Source organism: Heliangelus exortis, chromosome 9 (genome assembly GCF_036169615.1).
Source record: "Heliangelus exortis chromosome 9, bHelExo1.hap1, whole genome shotgun sequence".
Classification (NCBI taxonomy): domain Eukaryota; kingdom Metazoa; phylum Chordata; class Aves; order Apodiformes; family Trochilidae; genus Heliangelus; species Heliangelus exortis.
In genome coordinates, this window is record NC_092430.1 from 25,847,109 (window position 1) to 25,866,839 (window position 19,731).

The window sequence follows — 19,731 nt, forward strand, 5'->3', positions numbered from 1 at the left end:
ACTGCAAAAATAGCTGGAGCAGTAACCCTGTCCATATGGAAACCCATAAGCAGGCATGGCTTTATCAGCACACACAGAGAGGAGAGGCAGGGAAGGGACACGTCAGCTCCAGGGCCCTGCTGGAACCAGTGGTAGATAAAGTGTAAAACTGAGAAAGTAATTTTGACTGGGCCACTTACACCAGAAAGTTTAATTTTTAAGAAGTGCCACATGAAATAAAATAAATTAATGCCAAGCTCAGCTGTTTTTCAAACCAGTGCAGCTAATAAGGGAGCAGAACATAAACAGAAATCAAACCCAAATTGCTTTCAGGGTACTTTTTTCCCCCTTTAAGTGACAGTGAGTGCCAGGTGGGACCCCCAGGATGTTGATCAGCCCCCCATGTCCCAGGGGTCTCACTGCCCCTGCCCCATGGGCACAGACCCTGCCAGGGCTCAGCCTCAGCCTGCAGCAAGGGGGGGATCTCTGGCCCTGGGCTGGGAAGGGGAAACACTGACCAGGGCTTAGTTGTTGTGGTGTTCTCCTTCTCTTAAAATATTCTCTTATTTACAGTGAAGTACTTGAAGCGTGTTTTACTTACAGATTTTGCCAATCTAAAGACTGTGTTTTAAAAAATGCTCAAATACTTCGTCTACTTCACTAAGCCTTTAAGTTTTACTGCTGAAAAGAAAAAAAAAGTCAGCAGGTGTCTAATCCTCCTCATGTCACTCAGTGTGTCCCTCCTGTCTTTGGAGGGAACAAAGCTCATTCCCTACCCAAAGCTCTGCTCCTGTGTCAGATGAGGAGAGCACTGCCCTGCCCTCTGCCAGCACCCTGGGGCAGCTCTTCTCCTGCCTGCCACTCAGATGAGGCCAAGAAAAAAGCACGTACAAAAAGAGGGTTTTAACAGCAGCTTCAGAACACAGACACAATCCAGAGAGGTCCTGAGGCAGAGAAAGCAGTGCAGTGGGTTAGGGCATCACCCACCAGCTGCCACCCCTCCCTGGCTGCAGGGTGCCCAGCAGAGGTGTCACAGGTACCCCAGCTCCCACAGCCCCCCAGCTGGCAGCTCACTCACCCACTGCACCTCGGGGTGCCAAACACTTCCACCAGAACCCAAACCCACAGCTGGAACCTGGGAGCAGTTCTGGTACCAGGTCTGAAGCGTCCCCATCCTCCCTGCCTCTGCTCTGACCCAGAGGGGTTCCTGGGAGCCCAGCCCTGTGAGCAGGGGCCAGGGCACACACTGGGGGACACAACACAGCATCCCCCCAAAAGCTGCTCCCCTGGGACCCCCCAGCAGGGGACAGCCCCCCCCAGCCTGCAGTTAGAACAAGGCATCCAACCCCTTCCTTACAGAGCCTCCTGGGAAAATATGGTTCTAATGTACTAAAGCAACTAAAAATAGACCTAAGAAAATGGGTTTGAATTTCCTTTCAGAAATGAGATTAAAGAAACTTCTGATTTGAAGGAGTGCTTTAAAAAAGGAAGGAGCAGGAGCAGCAGCTGCATCCAAACCCTCGCACGCAACTGAGCTGCTGTTCTGAACTTACACACACACGTGCATGCTCTAAAAAAACTGCTTGTAACACATTCTGTTCCTCTAAATTTCTCCCCTTTTCTTTTTCTTCCCCTAAGTATAAAATCAAGCCGTCCATTGTACAAATGGGATTAAAAAAAACCAGCCAGAAATTCTGGTATTTAGACCTCAACCAGTCCAGCTGGGCCCCTCCTTAGGAAGAGCAACTCAGTTTGACAGAAAGAAGCTTTATCAGTTTATACCTGGAGTGGATAACTAAAAAAAAACCCAAAACCAACCCCAAACTCAACAACTAGCACTTCAATGAGGTTTTAAAACCAAACAAGAAATAATTCCCAAGTCTTTTTTTTCCCCCTGCATTTTGAAATCCAGCAACTGAATTTATTATCTGCATGATTCAAAATTTTTAACAGTAAATTGAGCAAAGCTACATCCAGCTTGCACTGGGGAACACCCATCTCTCTCAAAGGCAGATAGAAAACCTTAATTGTTTACAGCTGCTTCAATTAACACCTTTCAGTGGTGGGAGCTGTGTGGAAAGGGATCTCCCTCCAGCCCCAGCCAGCATCTCTCCCTCTCTCCAGCAGGAATCACTGCAGGACCTCTCAAGAAGGCAGAGCTGATCACCTGGACTTGGGCTCTGTGTCCAATTTAAAATTATTTCAGTCCATTTCCAGGCTTTGGGAAAGTAATGTTCCAGGAAAGCTTTAAACACAGTAACCCATGATCTAATAAAGCAAATGCAGTAGCCAAAAGGATGGCCCTTCTGCCCTCCCACCAGGGCATTCTTACCTCTGCCAGTTCATTTATTGCCATGATGAAGGTAGCTGTACCACAAACAAAAGTCAGCCACGCCAAACTCTGCAGGCACTTACAGTTTGTTTTTGTATATAACCCGAGTCCTTCTCCCTCATGTACACAGCTAGACATTTCTGAAAAAGTGTGCAAGCTATTTATATGGCTGGGTTTATTTTCCACTTTATGGTACAGCAGCCATTCCTCACACTTGGCCGAGTGAGAAACTCCCCTGACCAGCAAACCCCACCAGCACCAACTGGAAGCATTTAGATCACAAAGTACTTGTTTCATTGAAAGCAAACACACAAACAAACAAACCTCCTTGCACTCCACTATCCAAAAAGAATTCTGCACTATGGGGTAGCTCACCTTGAAATAAAGTTGAGGAACACCCAGGGGCATGCACTGCCCCATCACCAGCACTGTGCCAGGCAGCATCCTCCTCTGCTCCACAGCACACCAGGTATGGGCTCAGTGAGCAAATAACAACACACTAATAACAAATAACAACACATTCAACACAAAGGACCGACTCTTCAGTTTCCTTTGAGGAGCCTGGAGTTTGGGTGTGAGATCTTCAACCATTCCCTTTGCCCAGTCAGGGTTTTCCCTAACCTGCCTGGACTCCTGCCTGTCATTTCAAACATTTCAGTGCCTGTATGGACAGATGCAGGGAGCACATGCACTGCTCCTGACACTGCCCTGCCAGCTACCACAGTGCTGAGACTCTGCCAGGCTCCTGGGGAGTGCAACCCCTCTGCATGGCCCATCAGGGCTGCACAGACTCCTCTCCATGGAGCCATGAACCCAGCACACAGCCAGACACCAAAATCCTCCAGGAACCCTGCAGCCCCCTTGGACCTGAGCTGACTCCTGCCACCTTCCATCTCAGGACAGCAACGTGTCTGAGCCATCACCTCCCCAGGAGAGGTTGTACCCCCTGTGTCCCCACAGCCCCTCAAGGCTGGGCCCCAAAACATGTCCCTAAAATATGTCCAGCTGCTTCCTGGCCCCTTGGACACAGGAGGGCAGGCACCCTCCCTGCAGCCAGGAGGGACAGTGTGCACGTACACAAAGGACAATTTCCATACTTTGCCATTCCCCCTCTTCAAATTTAAACTTCAGTCTCACAACTGTGTTTATATTTAAGCCTGGAAAGGATCCCATTCAAATTCAGTGAAATCATGCTGACAGAAAGTAAATGGCTTTGCTTCCTAAAAAAAAAAAAAAAAAAAGAGCTGCTCTCTTCAAATAGCACTCTCTTCCTTTTTCACTAACCCTGGGTACTATTTCACCAAGTTAGAAACACTCGAGAGGAATCTGGAGCTGAACTGAGGCTTTCCAGGAACTTGAAGAGCTCTTGAGATGCAAACAGGATCCAGACCTGCTACCCCAGCCAGCCCCTTCCACCCCTCCTGCTCCTCCAGCTGGACCCCAGCCTCCCAGCAAACTCCTGAGGTCCCCTTGGAGCATCACTGGAGCTCCCAGCATCCCTCCTCTGAAATCCAGAGAGCATTTCAGGATCTCCAGGGTGGAGAGCTGGCAGTCAAAGAGCACTGGGGCAGGGAAGGCTGCTGAGTTTAGCACTTGTATGCACTGGGAAGTTTATGCAGTGACTGGGATATGTATTTTAAAAAAAATGCAACCTGAGGACACAGATCCTGTGTCTCACACCAGTACCCCCCCAGGGCAGGTGGCAGGCACTGCTCTGCTGTCACCCTGCCTGGAGGCACAGGGCAGCAGCTCCCAGCAGGGATGTGCTGGAGCTCCCACCAGCATTGCCTGGGTACAAACCAGTTCCCAGCACAGAGTCTGATCCTCCCAGGTCTCCTACTGACACAGCAGGAGCTCACAGAGCTGCTGCATCCCAGAGCTTTACACCTGGATTTATTATTCCTCTTAAAAAAAAATTATACACTTTATCCCATGTTAATATCTTCCTCTATTTGACAAAAATGATGGAGTTGCTTCCAGCTACCTCAACGGGTATTTTTTATCACTCAAATAACAGCATATCCTCAAATGAAGAGAGTATGTCATAAGTATGTCAATAAATTTAAAAATTAACTCCAAAAAGCTCATTTGCATAATCCAAATTGTTCCATAATCCTAATTATCTGCATAGCTCCATGTTTCAGTGCATTACAATTCAAGGTTTACTTAAGCCTAACTTAATAGCAGGAGTCCTTCAGGTTGCACTGTGCAAATCATGGAAAAAGACAGGACTTTGGGTCAGAATAAAAGGATCTGCTTTGTTAATTTGCAGAGGAATGAACTGCAGTGCTGCTGTGCAGCCCAGGGGGAAGGAAGTAAGAGCATGGACCCCAGGGCATGGCACCCATGTCCATGGGGATGGCAACAGGGCACAAAAGAAGCACAAGAAAACAGAGAGAGGATTAAAGGTGTCTGTCACAAACCATCCTCAAGTCAAAAACCAGATGTGATCGCTCAGTCTGGAACACAACTTGTTGCTTCCAATAAATTTGAGAGTGAATCTTAGCAACAAGGCAACTGTCTGCAGAAAAACAGCAACCAAGGCTTGGGGTCATCCTGGGCAGCCATGGGGCCTCACAGGCTGCTCCTGACCACTGTCTGAGGGCTTGGGACAAATGGATGAATATTCTTGACATGATGTTTTCTTATTGTATGCATCTCTAAATTTCCCCTGCAAAACAGTTCAGAATTTTACTGATTCTGACCATTCCCTGCAGACTTCCTGACCATACCCCACAGAAACCTCTGCTGGTTTCTGTTACGTGCAGCCTCTAAAATAATCACAGTGCAAATGCTGCAATGCAATGTTTTAATTTCTTCCTGCAGATACAGAGCTGAAACTGTAATGTGAACTCTGAGCCCTGCAGTGAGCCACAGCTCTTTTGTCTGAGTATCTGATAAGATTTCCCAGTGCCATTTACATTCCCGCAGAGGAACACGCATGGTTTGATTGTTTGGGGTTTTTAATGGACTGTTTGCCACCCAGCCTAACAATTCCATCATTGTCCCAACATATTTGCCACCTTCCCTTTGCTTCCTCTCCTGGAGCTCAGCCTCCTGGCAGATGCACAGGCTGAAGAGGAGAAAAATGGCAAATCAGGGCTTAGGAATTTGAACACTGCTTGTTTGCTTTTTCTTTCTTTTTTTTCCCCCCCAAGGGTTACTGCTTTACCAGTTTCCTTGGAATCAGCCCCAGAGCTGAACCAGACCTCTGCACCCTAAATAACACGACTGCACTGCACTCAGGTGAGGCTGGACCCTCCAAAAGTTAAGGTCACTGAAAAGCACTTCACCTGCTGAACTGCTCCCTGACTACCTTTCTGGATTTTCTTATTCTGCCCTAATTAAAGGAGAGAGAGAGCCAATGATCTGCCGCTCTCATATTACCCAAATGTGCTCACAGTGATTTCCTTGACTTTGTACTGAAATAAATAAGGACCTTACTCTACACCTTCTGCTAATTTTAACAGCATGGGGAGTGACAAGTCAAAAAAAACTTGTGTTTTTTTTGAAGGAGTGACAAAGTAGAGAAATTCCAGCAACTGTCTCTGAGGTAGCAGAAACAAGGTAAGCTCTGAGTTCACCCATAATAACACATTTATATACCTTAAGGCTTGTCAGTTATAAGTGTCACCATCAATTTTACAGAGTTCTGGAGTTTCATTATTAAAAAAATAAGTACTCCTACAACAGAAGACAAAATACTATGCACTGGTGGATCTTAGACATAAGGCACCAAAGCTTCAGACTCAGCCACCACCAATGAAAAGGCTTTAAACTTCTAGTCTCTAGCTTGTTGTCAAAATTAAAAAAAAACCATAGAAATTAGAATGTTCAGGGTTTTTCAGCTGTTGAAGGATGAGCAGGAAGTACGTCAGAGCCAGTCCCAGTCCCCATCACCTCTTTCCCACTTTCTCCCTCACTGTTTTACACTTTTTCACAAAAACACCTGGGCAGGAGAGCACAGGCTGTGGTGTGCCAGGCTGCAGCCCCTCTGCAGCCTCCCATGGGATTTGCATCTGACATCCATCTCCCCACTAAGACATCTTGATCTCAGTTTTCAGGAAGCATCAGCTGACTCATCTATCAGCACACGTGATGAAGTCAATGTCATTTCAGAAATGAGTCCTACTCAGACAGATTTTTCCAAGCAAAAAAATGAAGAAAAATGCTTCAAAATGATGCTAAAAAAAATAAACGTAATTTCTGTTGCAAACCGTTTTCCTGATTTAGGAACCGAAGACCTTATTTTTGCTGTGGATAGTTTCAAGGCTTCTAGGCATCCAAATTTAGGAGAAAAATCCTATGGCATTTAAACAAGGCAGAGCTGGAGCTGACTCAGCCACTCAGGCGCACAATTTGAATATACTACATAATCATTCCTGTTTTAAAATTATCCTCCTAATATCTAAGGGCTAGATTATCCCACATGCATTTATCTTGATTAACACACTACCCTAAGGACAGCCTCGCAGATTTCATTAGGCCTAATTAAGGAGCAGGGTATTCAGCAGAGGGATGATAACATCTTGCTCTGATTGACATGGCCCCGACCTCCTCCTTGCACTCCCTGACCCAGGTCACAGAAATATCCCCACCTTCCCTTTTCCCTCCCGTTCTGCCGATGAACTTGTAACAACTGCTGCCTCTTACCCCTCCAGAACACAGAAAATAAAGAAGGTGCACACAGACTTCCCACCAAGCAAACTGGTGGATCTGGTAAGATCCCTTACGGGGATCTGTGGGTGCCCCTCTCTTTTTGCTCTAGACCTACTCAGGCTTTCATTTCACAGAGAGGGAATTATTTCTCTTTTCTTTTCTTTTCTTTTCTTTTCTTTTCTTTTCTTTTCTTTTCTTTTCTTTTCTTTTCTTTTCTTTTCCCTTCTTTTCTTTTTTTTCCCTTCTTTTCTTTTTTTTCCCTTCTTTTCTTTTCCCTTTTCTTTTCTTGTCTTTTCCCTTCTTTTCCCTTTTCTTTTCTTTTCCCTTGTTTTCTTTTCTTTTCAGTGCTTTATCCAAGCTGAAACCTCCAGGAGCAGAGCAGACAAGTCTCCCTGCACAGCAGCCCTGGAGGACACCTGGGTTGGGGGCCAAAGTCTGCCAGGCAGGGCTGAAGGGTGCTGCCATTTCATGGGGTCCCTGCAGAAAGTGTTTGCTTTCCCTGTTTATATTCTAAATATAGCAGAGCACATGGACACCTCCAGCTGGCGAGACAGGGGCTGCAGCTCCAGCACCCCTGCCACAGACACCCAGACCCCCTCCTGGCAGCACCACCCGTGAAAGGTGCACTCGTGGTCTGCAAAGAGCAGCTCAGGGGACGAAGCTGTGCCTGCTGAACAGGAGACGTGCACAAGTAGCTGTTTGGTTAATGCTAATTTTACACACGCTTGTAAGAACCCGAGTATTTCAACATGAAGGTCAAGCTGTAGGTGTGCTGCTGGGTTAGCAAGCAGCAAGGACATGACATCCACACCGAATTAATTAAATATTAAAAATTACCTTTGAACGTCCCAACAAAAATATTTTTTTTGCTTCAGCGAACTGGCTGCCCTTGCAGGGTCTGTACAGACCTGGTGCAACATTTCCCTAGGACTGTTTTTGCAGAACACATGAAGTTTGTGATGCTGCAGGAAATGTAACAAACCAGTGCTTGTTCAGCTTAGCACACACACACACACAGCCTGACAGAGATGGGAAACAAAACCGAAACCCAGCAACTGCTTTCCTACCAGGTGTCTGGGCAGGGATCCCCAGGAGAGATGTTCCCTTTTCTGTTCCCTTCCCAGCACATCCCTGGGCTGCTGCACAGCCAGGCAGTAAGGCTGGGATGGCACCTGCAGCTCTCACCCACCCACCAGCTCCTTCCCAAGGTGATCATCAGCTCCTGCAGTAAAAAAGGGAGCAGAAGAGCCCTGCTGATGGCAGCAGCAGAGCCTCTGTGCTGGCCCCCACCCTGTCCCTCACCCAGACACCAACCCGGGATGCTGCTGGGGCCCCTGCAGCCACCACGGGTGTCAGGAACCCGAGTACAGAGAGCCAAGGACACTCGTGTGAGGCCCTCTGGCCACCAAGAGCAAGCACCAGTGGCCACAGTGGCCACAGGGCCACCACCACTGTCAGAGGTCCCTCTTCACCAAGGGCCAGGACTCTCCATCAGCACTGGCAGCCCCTGCATGGATCCCAGCATCAACACTTTCTGAACACACAGAAACATTTTACTGCCTTGTTCTAAACCGAGCTTTTCCTCCCTTCCTATGCATTATCCTTTCTGTAATGTTAAAACAAAATAAAAAATAAAATAAAAATAGAATAAAAAATAAAATAAAAATGGAATGCAGGAACAAAAAGCATTTCTGGTGCTGTAAGCTGGGGCATGGCTGGGGTTGTGGGGATGGGGGTTTCAGGCATTCTGAAGGTTCACCCTCTACCCTGATCTGAGACAAGACACATTTTGAAACTCAGGATTTGTATAAAGCCTCCCCAAACCACTTCCTGCCCAGCTCCCAGCTGCACAGTCCCCTGACCCAGGCACCCACCTGCCACGATTTTAGTGTGGCTCCACAGAATTAATTCTGATCTGCTTGTATGAGTATTTCAAATGTTAAAGATTATACAATTCGTGGAAGAAAAAAAGAAAAAAGAAAAAAAAAAAAAGGCTCTTATCCACAGGCCTGATGCTTACTACTGAAACCACAGCTGAGCAGCAGGCAGACACTGACAGCACCTAACCAAAAAATGACTGTGAGGCTGCTGCACCCTCCCTGCTGCAGCCCTGCTCGCAGGTCCAGAGGCTCCCTGCCATCTGCTCAGTCGTCCTCCCCCCGAGCAAGTGCATTTGTGAAAAAGACAGGACAACCACAGCAGTCCAAACACAGAAACACAAGCAGGGTGCTCACAGACATCCAAATAACCCAGGAGGAAAACACTCCTCTAAGATTCAGCATCAGCTGTCCAGAGACAGCGACAGCCCGCTGGTGGTTACGAGATGGAAATAAATCCTCATATTGCTTACGTGGTTTGTGCTATTAAAAACAAAGAATCCTTACAGTGACTTTGCTGTTTCTACGTGAAGTGCCCTTTATTCCTACGGGCAGAGAATAATCTGGAGGCAAAGCACCAGTGGCTGTACCCACACCGGAGGGTTTGAGCCCTGCCAGGCATATTTTCCCTTCACTCCCCCTGTCCTTCCCCTGAGGAAAAGAGCAAAACAAATCAACAAGCATCAATAAAACATCAGCAGCAAAACATCCCACTGCTGGCAGCCAGCAATCGCTCGCTTTCGGGCTGCAGGGCTTCTCTGGCTACAACTGCTCCTTTCGTTAAACATATACCCTTAAAAATAATATAACATTTACTCACTTTCAATGAATCAAAGCAGGCGATTACACGTCCGTTTTCAACTTGGCAGCTTTTCGATGGGTGTGCAAATTTACATTCCGTGTCTGGTCGTGAGCAAGTCCCCCTTTGGAACTCCCTACACACTTCCAGCGTTAGCCATTTTGTGTCCCGAATCGGCGGGACACTAACAGCCATCTTTAGATTTTACAGGTAGTTAATAAAATTCCCAATAAAATGGACAAACGAGTAGCCGTACTGAGAAACTGGAAAATGATGAAAAGTGCCACCTCCAGAATACTTTTTTCTTTTGTTCTTTTTGTCCTCTCTGTCTGTTTCTCTCCCCCCACTCCCCGTTTTACAAGTACGTGTGAAATGGGGTGGCCGCACCCCTCGGGGAAAGCTGTGCCCCCCGGAGTCGGGAGCGTGGCACTGGGGACCGGCCGAGGTCTGGCACTCGGAGGAGCACAAGGTGAAGGTGCAGCCGTGGGGCCCGGCTCAGGCTCGGGCGCTCAGCACCGCAGCATCCTGAGTGCCCCCGGGAGCACGGGAACCTGCCGGACCCTCGGGAGTTCCCGGCTGCTCCTCTCGGGGCAGTTCTCTGAATATCTCCACGCAGCCGAATTTTTGCAGCGGGGCTTTGTGGTGCAATCGGTATCGATTAGTTTGGCATAGAGAGATGCAGCAGTTTAGAGCAACGTTCGAGACGGGGAATAATTATTTTTCTTTTTTTTTTTCTTTTTTCTTTTTTTTTTTGCCTTTTTTTTTTTTTTTTTTTTTTTTTTTTTTTTGGCCTTCCTCTCCTTGATTTTCGGGCAGAAGATCTCTGACCTTTCTCAGCACACTTTTATTTTACAGTAAGCAGGCTGCGGCAGGCCCGGCAGCGCCCGTCTCCCGGCGCGGGGGTGTCTGGCCGGGGGTGCGGCGATGCTGTCGTCGCAGTCTAGCTGGCAGCAAGCAAGGCAAAAAGCAGCGGCTGCTCTAGAAGCGGTCCCAAGCAGCAGAGACGTCAGGAAAGGCACTTCTGAGTACCGACCTGCAGAGAGAAGAGACAGGTTACCGGGGGCAGGGGGGGTCCCGCCGCCCCGCCGCCCCGCGCCGGGCACTCACGGAGAGCGGCCGCTTCCCCGGCCCAGCCAGGCATGACCGGGAGGCAGCCAATGGCGGGCAGCGTTGCAGCGACACTCCGGGCAGCGAGCCAATGGCGGGGGCCGTCTTATGAAAGGTCGCGCCTGTCAGAGGCTGCCGGCGCTGCCCCGAGCGCTCCCGCCCGCCCGGCGGGGCTGGACCGGGGGACGGAGCCTGCGGGCCCGGCCCGGCCCTGCGGCGGGGGCAGGGGCGGACACAGAGGGGGTGGCACCGCCCCGCCGCACGGAGCCAGGGAGCCGGGCCCCGCTGCACCGCCTCACGGGGCGTCCCTCACCGCACGGGGGGGCCGGAGGACGGAGACGGAGCGCCGCGGGTGCGGGTGCGGGTGCGGGCGGGAGGCTCGGACCGGGGGAGGCTCGGCCACAGGTACCACCCGCGGCCCCGAGCCCCGTCCTGAGAGGGCTAAGGGGACCCCCGGCCCCCCGCTCCCCGCCGGTAACGCTGCGGGGAGCAGCGGCTCCCTCTGCAGCACCTTCACACACAGCGGGGGATCTGTGAGGAGTCTGTCAGCGTGCAAGTCCTTTTAGTAAGGATTCTAGAAAAAAAACCAACAAGAAAACTGCAAACAACCCACCCAGCCCGCTCACACCCCGAAATGAGGGCGAACGGCTCCGCCCCGGTGCCCGGGTGGAACGGGGATGGGGGTTCCGTGAGAGCCGTTCAGGTCTCACCTGGTGCCACCTGGGAACAGAATTCCACAATAAATGGTAACTCCAGACCCAGCCTGGAGATATCGGAGAGCAACAGCGGAGCTCGGTGCCACCCCTGGCACCATCCCACCCCCCGCCGTGGGGCTGGACACCTCCTGGGATTCCTACAGACCGCGCTCCGTAGCCTGCATATTCCCCAAAGCAGCATCCCCAGCACCCGAAACACAGCTCGGGAAGCGGCGTGGTCAGCATGGACGCAAACCAAGAGGCGAGGAAAACCTCCAAGGAGTCTTTTTTTCCCGGGACTAAACGATTAGAACACCAAACTGCAGGAGGAGTTAAGCACACCTAGTGCAGCTAATGAGATTAGAGCAGGCACCGTGGTTTCCTTGCCAGGACACTTTTAAATCGTGCCCCGGTTTTTTAATCCCTGCTACCAGGAGAGAAACAACTGTGCATAATGACTTGCAAGCACAGGTCATCGGCAGACAGATAGATAGATTCTTCCTGGTAAATACCGACAGTTTGCTTCAGCTCCAAAAATTCCCAAGTCAAGAGCCATCCTGTGTCAGCAGTGACGACTGCTCATGCTTTGGGACACGGCATTTGGAAGCCTAAAACACATCACCAGCCACAGCGTTCCACGGTGTTCTGCTGTGAACATTTCCCCGTGAGACCTCCGGAGAGGGAGATGCCAATGCAGACACTAAGAGCTCCACAACCAAGCTGTGAAAAAACTCCAAGCAGGGGCTTGGTCCTGTTCAGCACCCCCCGTCCGTACCAGGCATTGATTTTTCCAAGCACCAGGAAGAGTTAGAGCAGCAGTTGATGTGTTTTACATGCTAAGCCCGAAGCAAGCTAAAGGCCACATTTTCAAAACAAGGTATTTAATTTCACTCTGGTCGCAACAGTAGTCACCCTGACCGAGGGAAGAAATACAGCAAGGAGGCAAAGTACAAAATGGAAACATGAAAACCGCCTTTTGTGCTCAGATGTAGCAAAAGGAGAGATCTTCTTGCTGAAACACATGAAACTATGTTTTACTCCCAACTCTGAAATAAATTTCCCATTTCGAGGTGGCCAAGGCACTCAGGTGCACCACAACCCCTCTCCCCGGGAGGTCAGTGGCACATCTGTGACTGCACTACACCAGCCTGAATTTCGTTCTTCATCCTGCAGGCTGCCGGCTACGAAAAGAAAACTATTACTCCACGGAGCTGTGATGCCTCGGGGGTAAATCCTCTGCATGTGAAGAAACGCTAGATGTATATTTTGTCTGCACATTTACTTGAAGAAAAATTGTTTTGTCAGAATTTGTTATCTACCTGAAAACATAGCCAGAAATGTCAGCATTAAAAATAGCCTTCTAGCAAAAATAAAGGCTGACTTCAGCCCAGAGGTACATCTTCAGTATCTCCACTAAATAAGAGAAAACATTAGCACAGAATTATATTTTATCTGCATAAACTGTTTTCCTCTGACTTCGAAATTCTCTTGTGATATTCCAATGCAATAAGGAGCCCCCAATAAGCCTCAGAAACTGAAGGAAATCACAGCAGATTTATGAGATGTCTCTCTGAGCTGGCTCTGATAAGATAGGAAAGACTGCAACAAATCCAGAGGGAGGAACTACAGAGAGAGGACAGAAAAGGAAGGGGCTGAGGTTTTTCGTTGGGTGAGGTTTATTATTATTATTTATTTTGAATTTCAATTAAATTTGAGGGCTGACAGTTTCCAGACCTCCCCACTCAGTGCTGAAGGCTGTTCTTAATCCACAGGCTGGCGTGTGAAGTTCACCTTTGGAAATCTGAAAATATTTACTACTTGTCTTGGACTGTTGCAGCATTGGTTTGGACACAGCACAACCTTGCCTTCACTCATCACTGGGAACAGAAGGAAAATGAAGCTTAAAATATTGAAAGCGAGCTGAAAAGTGACCCTAAGACAAGGCAAAAAGAGTGAAATAGCACTCAGAAGTCATTCCTTAATATGCTAAGAGGCACAACTTAGTTGTCTGCTGAGCTGGGTCAATGAAAACAATTAAGAACCAGCTTCAGGAATCGATGGAAAGGTTATCTGGAAATGCCCAAGAAAGTGAAACTAACACAGGAAGGACCACGTGATTATGGCTGCTAAGTTCTGATTAATTACGTCCAATTTCCATTACTTCCTGTTATTGCTATGAAGAAATGCTGTACAGACAGGTTCATGATCCATTTTTCCTCCTCTTCATCCCCTTACTGCCTTTGACACAAAAATCAGAGCAGCATCTCCCTGTGCTGGGAACTGCTCCCCAAGGGCCAGGGTTCCACTCCCTGTAACTGGTTTGCTGGACATTCCTGTTTTCTCTATCACAATTCACACATGTCTCTCAGAAAGAAGGATGTGTAAAGCTGACAGGCAAAAAGCACAACACTGAAGAAAAACATGGCAGTGAAACATGCTATTTTTGTGCTCAAAGTGGAAGCTGAAAGCACTACGCTCAGTGACATGAGAACTGTCAGCAAGAACAGATAATTACACAACATGGATCCATCCTCATGACAATTACTCTAATGAGATAGGAAGTGGAATAAAATCAATATTCTATTTACACTGAGAGGACAGTATCAAAGCTTGAAATTGCCAAATGGTTGCCTGTTAAATAAAGAAATCTAAAAATCCCTGACAATATTTTCAAAACACCTCTGCCAAATTCAAAGTTTACCAATAACATATCTCAACATAAAATTTGGGAAAGATACAGCAATTACTTCATGGCACAGTTGAGGGGTATAATTATAGTGCTGTCACAAAATTAAACAGATACAATGAGCTAATTGACATCCTGGCCACACAACAATCTGGGACTGGTTAAGGCAAAATATTCCTCAGTAAACTCCTGCTGAGCAGACCGACGTGGCCTTGTACTCCAGTCTGAAGAACTGCAGCCTGCTCTGGGGTGGGATGCCCAGATCCCCAACCACCAGAGCCCCACACACCATGTGCCTGGACAGAGCTGGGCAACAACCCCTGAGCACACCTGAGCTGCTCTCAGGCACCACAGAACCTCTGTAAAGACACTGCCAGTGCTGCTTCCCTGACCCAGATACTCTGCATAACGTACATGGGTTTGGTAGTACTGCTAGTAGTGTTTTAAAGGTTATTTCTGTCCTGTTTTAGCTCTGACAGAGCCATTTGGGATGGCAGCACAACCTCCCACTGCCTTCAGTGGGCTTCTTGGACAGATCCTCTCCAGGCGTGTTTTATCCTCAGTGTGTTTCTCAGTTTCTGAAATGGCTTTAGTAGAAACCCCTAACTGTGACATTTCATCTGAATGTAACACATCCCAGGATACTCAGTTCCTGAAAACAGGATGAATAACAAAAAAAAAAAAAAAGAGGCAAGGCCATCAAGTGCCCCCACTTGCACACCCGGGGGCAGAATTTAGGTATTTCACTAGGATTCCCATCCCACATCAAACTGCAAAGCAGTTCCTAACAACAGTGTAACAGCACTGATGTACAAATCCCACAGCCCAGCCCTCCCTGACTTCAACTGGCCACGCTGCTTTCAGGTCAGAAAGTTATACTGCAAATTCCATTCCACTTTATAGTCAAGAAGTATGCCTGTTGACATTTTTCTTCTTTTATAACCTATGGTATACATTAATCTCCTGTACAAAACTGGGGGGTTCAGAGACATGCAGAATTCACACAATCTGACAGCATTAGATGGATGTGTATTTATAAACTAAAAAAGGGAAAGGTCAGTGTCTGTCTCTAGACCAGGAAATGTGTACACTAGCTATTATTCTGCTCTTTCAACTTGTAAGCCAGAGAGGCAAAATGGCAGGAAGGACTACCCTGCATTTAATCCATTTTGCTGTTGATTTATGTATCACAAAGCATTCACATTTCCATCCACAGCACTGCAGTTACAAATACTGCTTCTGGTAGTAAAAACAAATCTACGCCGTAATTCTTTTAACATAACATTTATATAATATATTTTAAAAATAGAAAGTTCTGTATTCTCCCGGCATAGGGGTATTTCAGCCATAGAAGAGAAGAGACATTTCCCACACAAGTCTAAAAAGAAGTTGTTTATCTTCAGTGAGTAAGCTACTGGTTTAACTTAAAACCTCAAGAAGTAAATACAAAATAACAACAACAAAAACAAAATTGAAATAACCAAAAGTTGTTCTATTGAAATCAGCATCATGTGCTTGTTCTCATTAATATTAATTTTAAACGTTGTGTTTCCATACAAAGACATCTGAGAGGCAGTAACAAAGTAACTGCACTCTGACAAAAAATTTCAGAGCTATTTACTAATCACTCTCTTGCACATTAAAGACACTTCGATTAACTGCAAACACACACAGGCCAAATGATGCAGGAGAGGAGAGAGAGGGCCCAGGTCACCAGCACCACACAGGATCAGTCCCACAGAGCCATGATGGGCTGTGCCAGGTCCCCCCAGGCTGTCCCTTGTCCCTCACCCCATGGAGATGTCCCCTGCCCCGCATCCTGCGGGAGGGAAGGAGCAGCAGGAGGGGGCTGTTGGCTGGGCAGCCACAAAGCCCCCCCTGCACACAGCAGGTTTTGGGGTGTTTTCCTCAAGGACATGGCCACATGGTGAACCTCATCCTGAGTCCCACAGCTGGGATTCAAACCCGAGGGGCACTTGTGACCGTGGCAGAGAGGAGAGCTGCACAGAGCTGGAAAACACTGCTTCCTGACAGGGATGTCTGACTGCACCCCTGCTCACACAGAGAAGCTGCATGTGTGAAACATGATTCTTAGCATCACCCACGATAACAACCACGACAGAAAAAAGCAGTGTCCATGACTCAGCAAGGGAAGCCAGTGCTTCCTTCCAACATCAAATTCTGCTGATGCTGATGGTTTCAGGGAGGATGAGTGACCTGGGGAGATGCAGCCCACCCCCCAGCCTGGCTTCCTGCTGCTCAGACACCTCAGCATCTGATTTATGGCCGGAGCAAACACACCAGCACCTCACACTGCCAGGCTCCTGCTTTTCACACCCAGACACACTGCTTTTCCCTTCCCCTCCTCGGGCAGCTGCCATGGGGCCCTGCTTGCAGTGGGTGGCTTTTTCCTTCCCTAGAAAGAGCTGGATAAAGCAGTGGGTGGCTTTTTCCTTCCCTAGAAAGAGCTGGATAAAGCAGTGGGTGAAATGAGTCTGGAGAGACCACTCTGGTGGATGACAGCACATACATGGGCAGTATTAATTTTCTTATTCATTTATTAGTAATCAAATTTGCTTCACCCAGCAAAGCTCTCCACATAGCTCCACTAATCTGCCTCAGGGCAGGCACCCTCTCCTGCACCTGACCCCATCACCAAACTCTAGATTTCAAAGTCCTTGCCCATTCACACGGTGATCACTCTGTTATGTGAATAATTACAAACCAGGAGCCTGGAAGCAGCCACCACAGCCACACACCAAATTAACCAGCGAGATTAAATCTGAACTTAATTACCAGGAAGGGAACAGACCATTCCTGTCATCTGCTCTGAGCTGGCATGCTGTCCCTCTCCAGGGCACTGTGGGCACCCCAGCACCAACCACCCACTGTATCACCAGGCCTGCTCCTGCTGGGGACATCAGACTTATCCTTACGTGACTTGAGGGCAAGCAAAAGGGGACATGAGCACAGCTAATGAGGAACACGTTAGACACGGTTCTGCTTTCAGCAGCAAGTTACAACTGGGGTTTTCATGGCCTGGCCACTCCAGCTCAGTTCTGGTGAGCTATGGCAGTGCTGTGACAGTCACATGCTCCCCACCAGGGATGAGAAAATGACACGGGAATGAGTGAAAATGGGGTCACCCCTGGGGCTGGGACTGAAGGAGAGCACACTGTGGACACACAGCCCTGAGAAGGGCCTGGGGACACACACCTCTGAAACCACCCCTGCCAAGCCCCCCCCAAACCATCCCTGCCTCCAAGCTCCCCCAAAATCACCCTGCCAACCCCCCCCAAACCATCCCTGCCTCCAAGCCCCCCCAAACCATCCCTGCCTCCAAGCCCCCCTAAAACCATCCCTGCCTCCAAGCTCCCCCAAAATCACCCTGCCAACCCCCCCCAAACCATCCCTGCCTCCAAGCCCCCTCAAACCACCCCTCCCTCCATCCCCCCCAAAACCACCCCTGCCTCCAAGCTCCCCCAAAACCACCCCTGCCTCCAACCCCCTCAAACCACTCCTGCCTCCATCCCCCCCAAAACCACCCCTGCCTCCAGCCCACTCCAAAACCAGCCCTGCCTCCAACCTGCCCCAAATCACCCCTGCCTCCAACCTGCCCCAAATCACCCCTGCCAAGCCCCCCCCCCCAAAACCACCCCTGCCTCCATCCCCCCCAAGTCCCAGGGACTTTCTTCCAGGTAGTCTGCAAAGCAAAGTCACAGCAGCAAGTACCTAGACTCCTAGAAGAACATTTTTCACTGCTACAGATGAAGAAGCTGAAAAGCAGATAATTGCACTGTCGGTATCATGGATTCCCTCACTATCTTTGGTTTTTCACAGCAGACACGTTGAGTTTTGCCTACATATTGAGCACTGAAGAATCCCTGTATAAAATCAGATATGGAAAGGATTCCACTGCAAATCAAAAGTGACCCCAGGACAAAGGCTGCCCGGGCACTAATGAAGTTTTACCAACACTGGAAGAAACTTTTTTTTTTTTTTTCCTTTTTTTTTCCCAGCCTCAGGGAGTCACAGGAAAAAAAAAAAAAAAAAAAAAAAAAAGTACTGAAGTTGATTTCTCACAAGTAAATCATGCTGTGTTTATCAGCATGTGCAGTTGACAGGACCTCTCTGCCATGGAAACCAGATGGCACAGCCCCCCCGACACAGCGCTGCTGTCAGGAGGAGGAGGAGGGGTGGGGGGCTCTGCACAGCCCCCCAGAGCAGCTGCACCTCCCTGGATGCAGGAGCACCATCTCCCCACGCCTGCGCAGACCCGGACACGGGGTTTCTACGGTGGATCCAGGCCTAATTACTGCTGCCTTCAGCTTGGCAACCTCCTTGGAAAACCTGACACATCTGCCGGGCTCGGTGCTCCTCACCAGGCTCAGCACCTCGGGTGGGTCTGGGCCCAGCCAGGGCAGGAAACCTCACAGGGCAGGAAACCTACAGCAATTCACTTAAATCTGAAGGAAAAGCCTTCCTTCCCTGAGCACTGCGTGGGTGTCCCTGCAGCACAGGTAATGTCACCACAGCACCACGGCTGGGGCTGCTGCAGGACTCTGCTCCTCTCTGGTGATGGGGTGGGCACGGGGGGGTGGGCACGGGGGGGTGGGCACGGGGGGGTGGCCATGGCCCCCTGTACAGGCCACCTCCTCCCCACACCAAGCAGAAGGCTACTGTGAGAGGAGCCCTGCAGGCCTTGCAGAGCCACGCCAAGGAGCTCCGATTGCTCTCCCTTTTTTAGAAGGAAAAATTCCCATTAAGTTCTCTGGAAGCAGGATTGGGCCCAGTGCCCAAACATGCTCTGGCTTCCCAAGTCCTTACTCACCCCTGGCAGCCGGACCCACTGGTGCAGGAGCCAGCGGGAATGTGGGCAGCAAGGGCTGAGGAGCCCGGGGTCTGACACGGGGAACAGCCCTGGTCCTGGGGCACCAACCACACACACTGCACGCACACACGCACACTGCACACACACACACTGCACACACACACACTGCACACACACACACTGCACACACACACACTGCACACACACACACACTGCACACACTGCACACACTGCACAGGTGCTGCGTCACCATCTGTGTGTACATTTACACCACGACCACCAACTGGCTCCTCAGTCACACCTGAACTTAGAGCCACCCAAGCCAGGAGGTGTTATTTATAATGCTTCCAACATTTTACTTTTCTCCCCAAATAATGCCTACTCCAAGCCCAAGCCCAAGGCATATTTTGCCTTGCCAGATGATCTGTGGCCGTCTCATGACTTCTTACGCTGTTATCATCACCAGGCTTAGAAAACAGAGCTGCTAAGTCTATTAATCTACTGAAACACAAAGTCTGAAACCGTAGAAACAAAACATCTCACTGCAAGATATATAAAATGTGGTATAGCAAGATAAGGGGAAAATTCAGAGACCTGTTGGTTTTTTTCTGTGCCACTGCAAGCAAGGCTGACTCACTTTTCTAAGAACCAGCTCTGAATGCAACGTTAACAACACGTGTGAAAGTGAAAAAAATCCCTTGTACAAGAGCAGGCTCCTGAGGGGCAGACAGTAAGGTGAGCGCCCACTGGGAAAACCTGGGCTGTA

At 49.0% G+C, this 19,731-nt stretch overlaps 1 protein-coding gene across 26 annotated transcripts in view; it reads right to left on the reverse strand.

Moving 5' to 3' along the window:
* Positions 1–19,731, reverse strand: part of MBNL1 (muscleblind like splicing regulator 1) — an 84,503-nt gene that overhangs the window by 44,373 nt on the left and 20,399 nt on the right. For 12 of the 26 annotated variants that reach the window (XR_011727591.1, XR_011727590.1, XR_011727589.1 and 9 more), the window contains exon 2: positions 9,668–10,679. The exons of 11 other annotated variants lie outside the window; for them this stretch is intronic. Coding sequence is in view for 10 of the 15 variants with exons in the window: in XM_071752894.1 (XP_071608995.1) it covers positions 9,668–9,841 (174 nt within the window). In the remaining 5 variants the exon portion in view is untranslated. Of the gene's footprint in view, positions 1–9,667; positions 10,938–19,731 lie in introns of those variants that run through there. 3 more of the 26 variants (XM_071752895.1, XM_071752901.1, XM_071752903.1) reach the window with 3 other exon arrangements.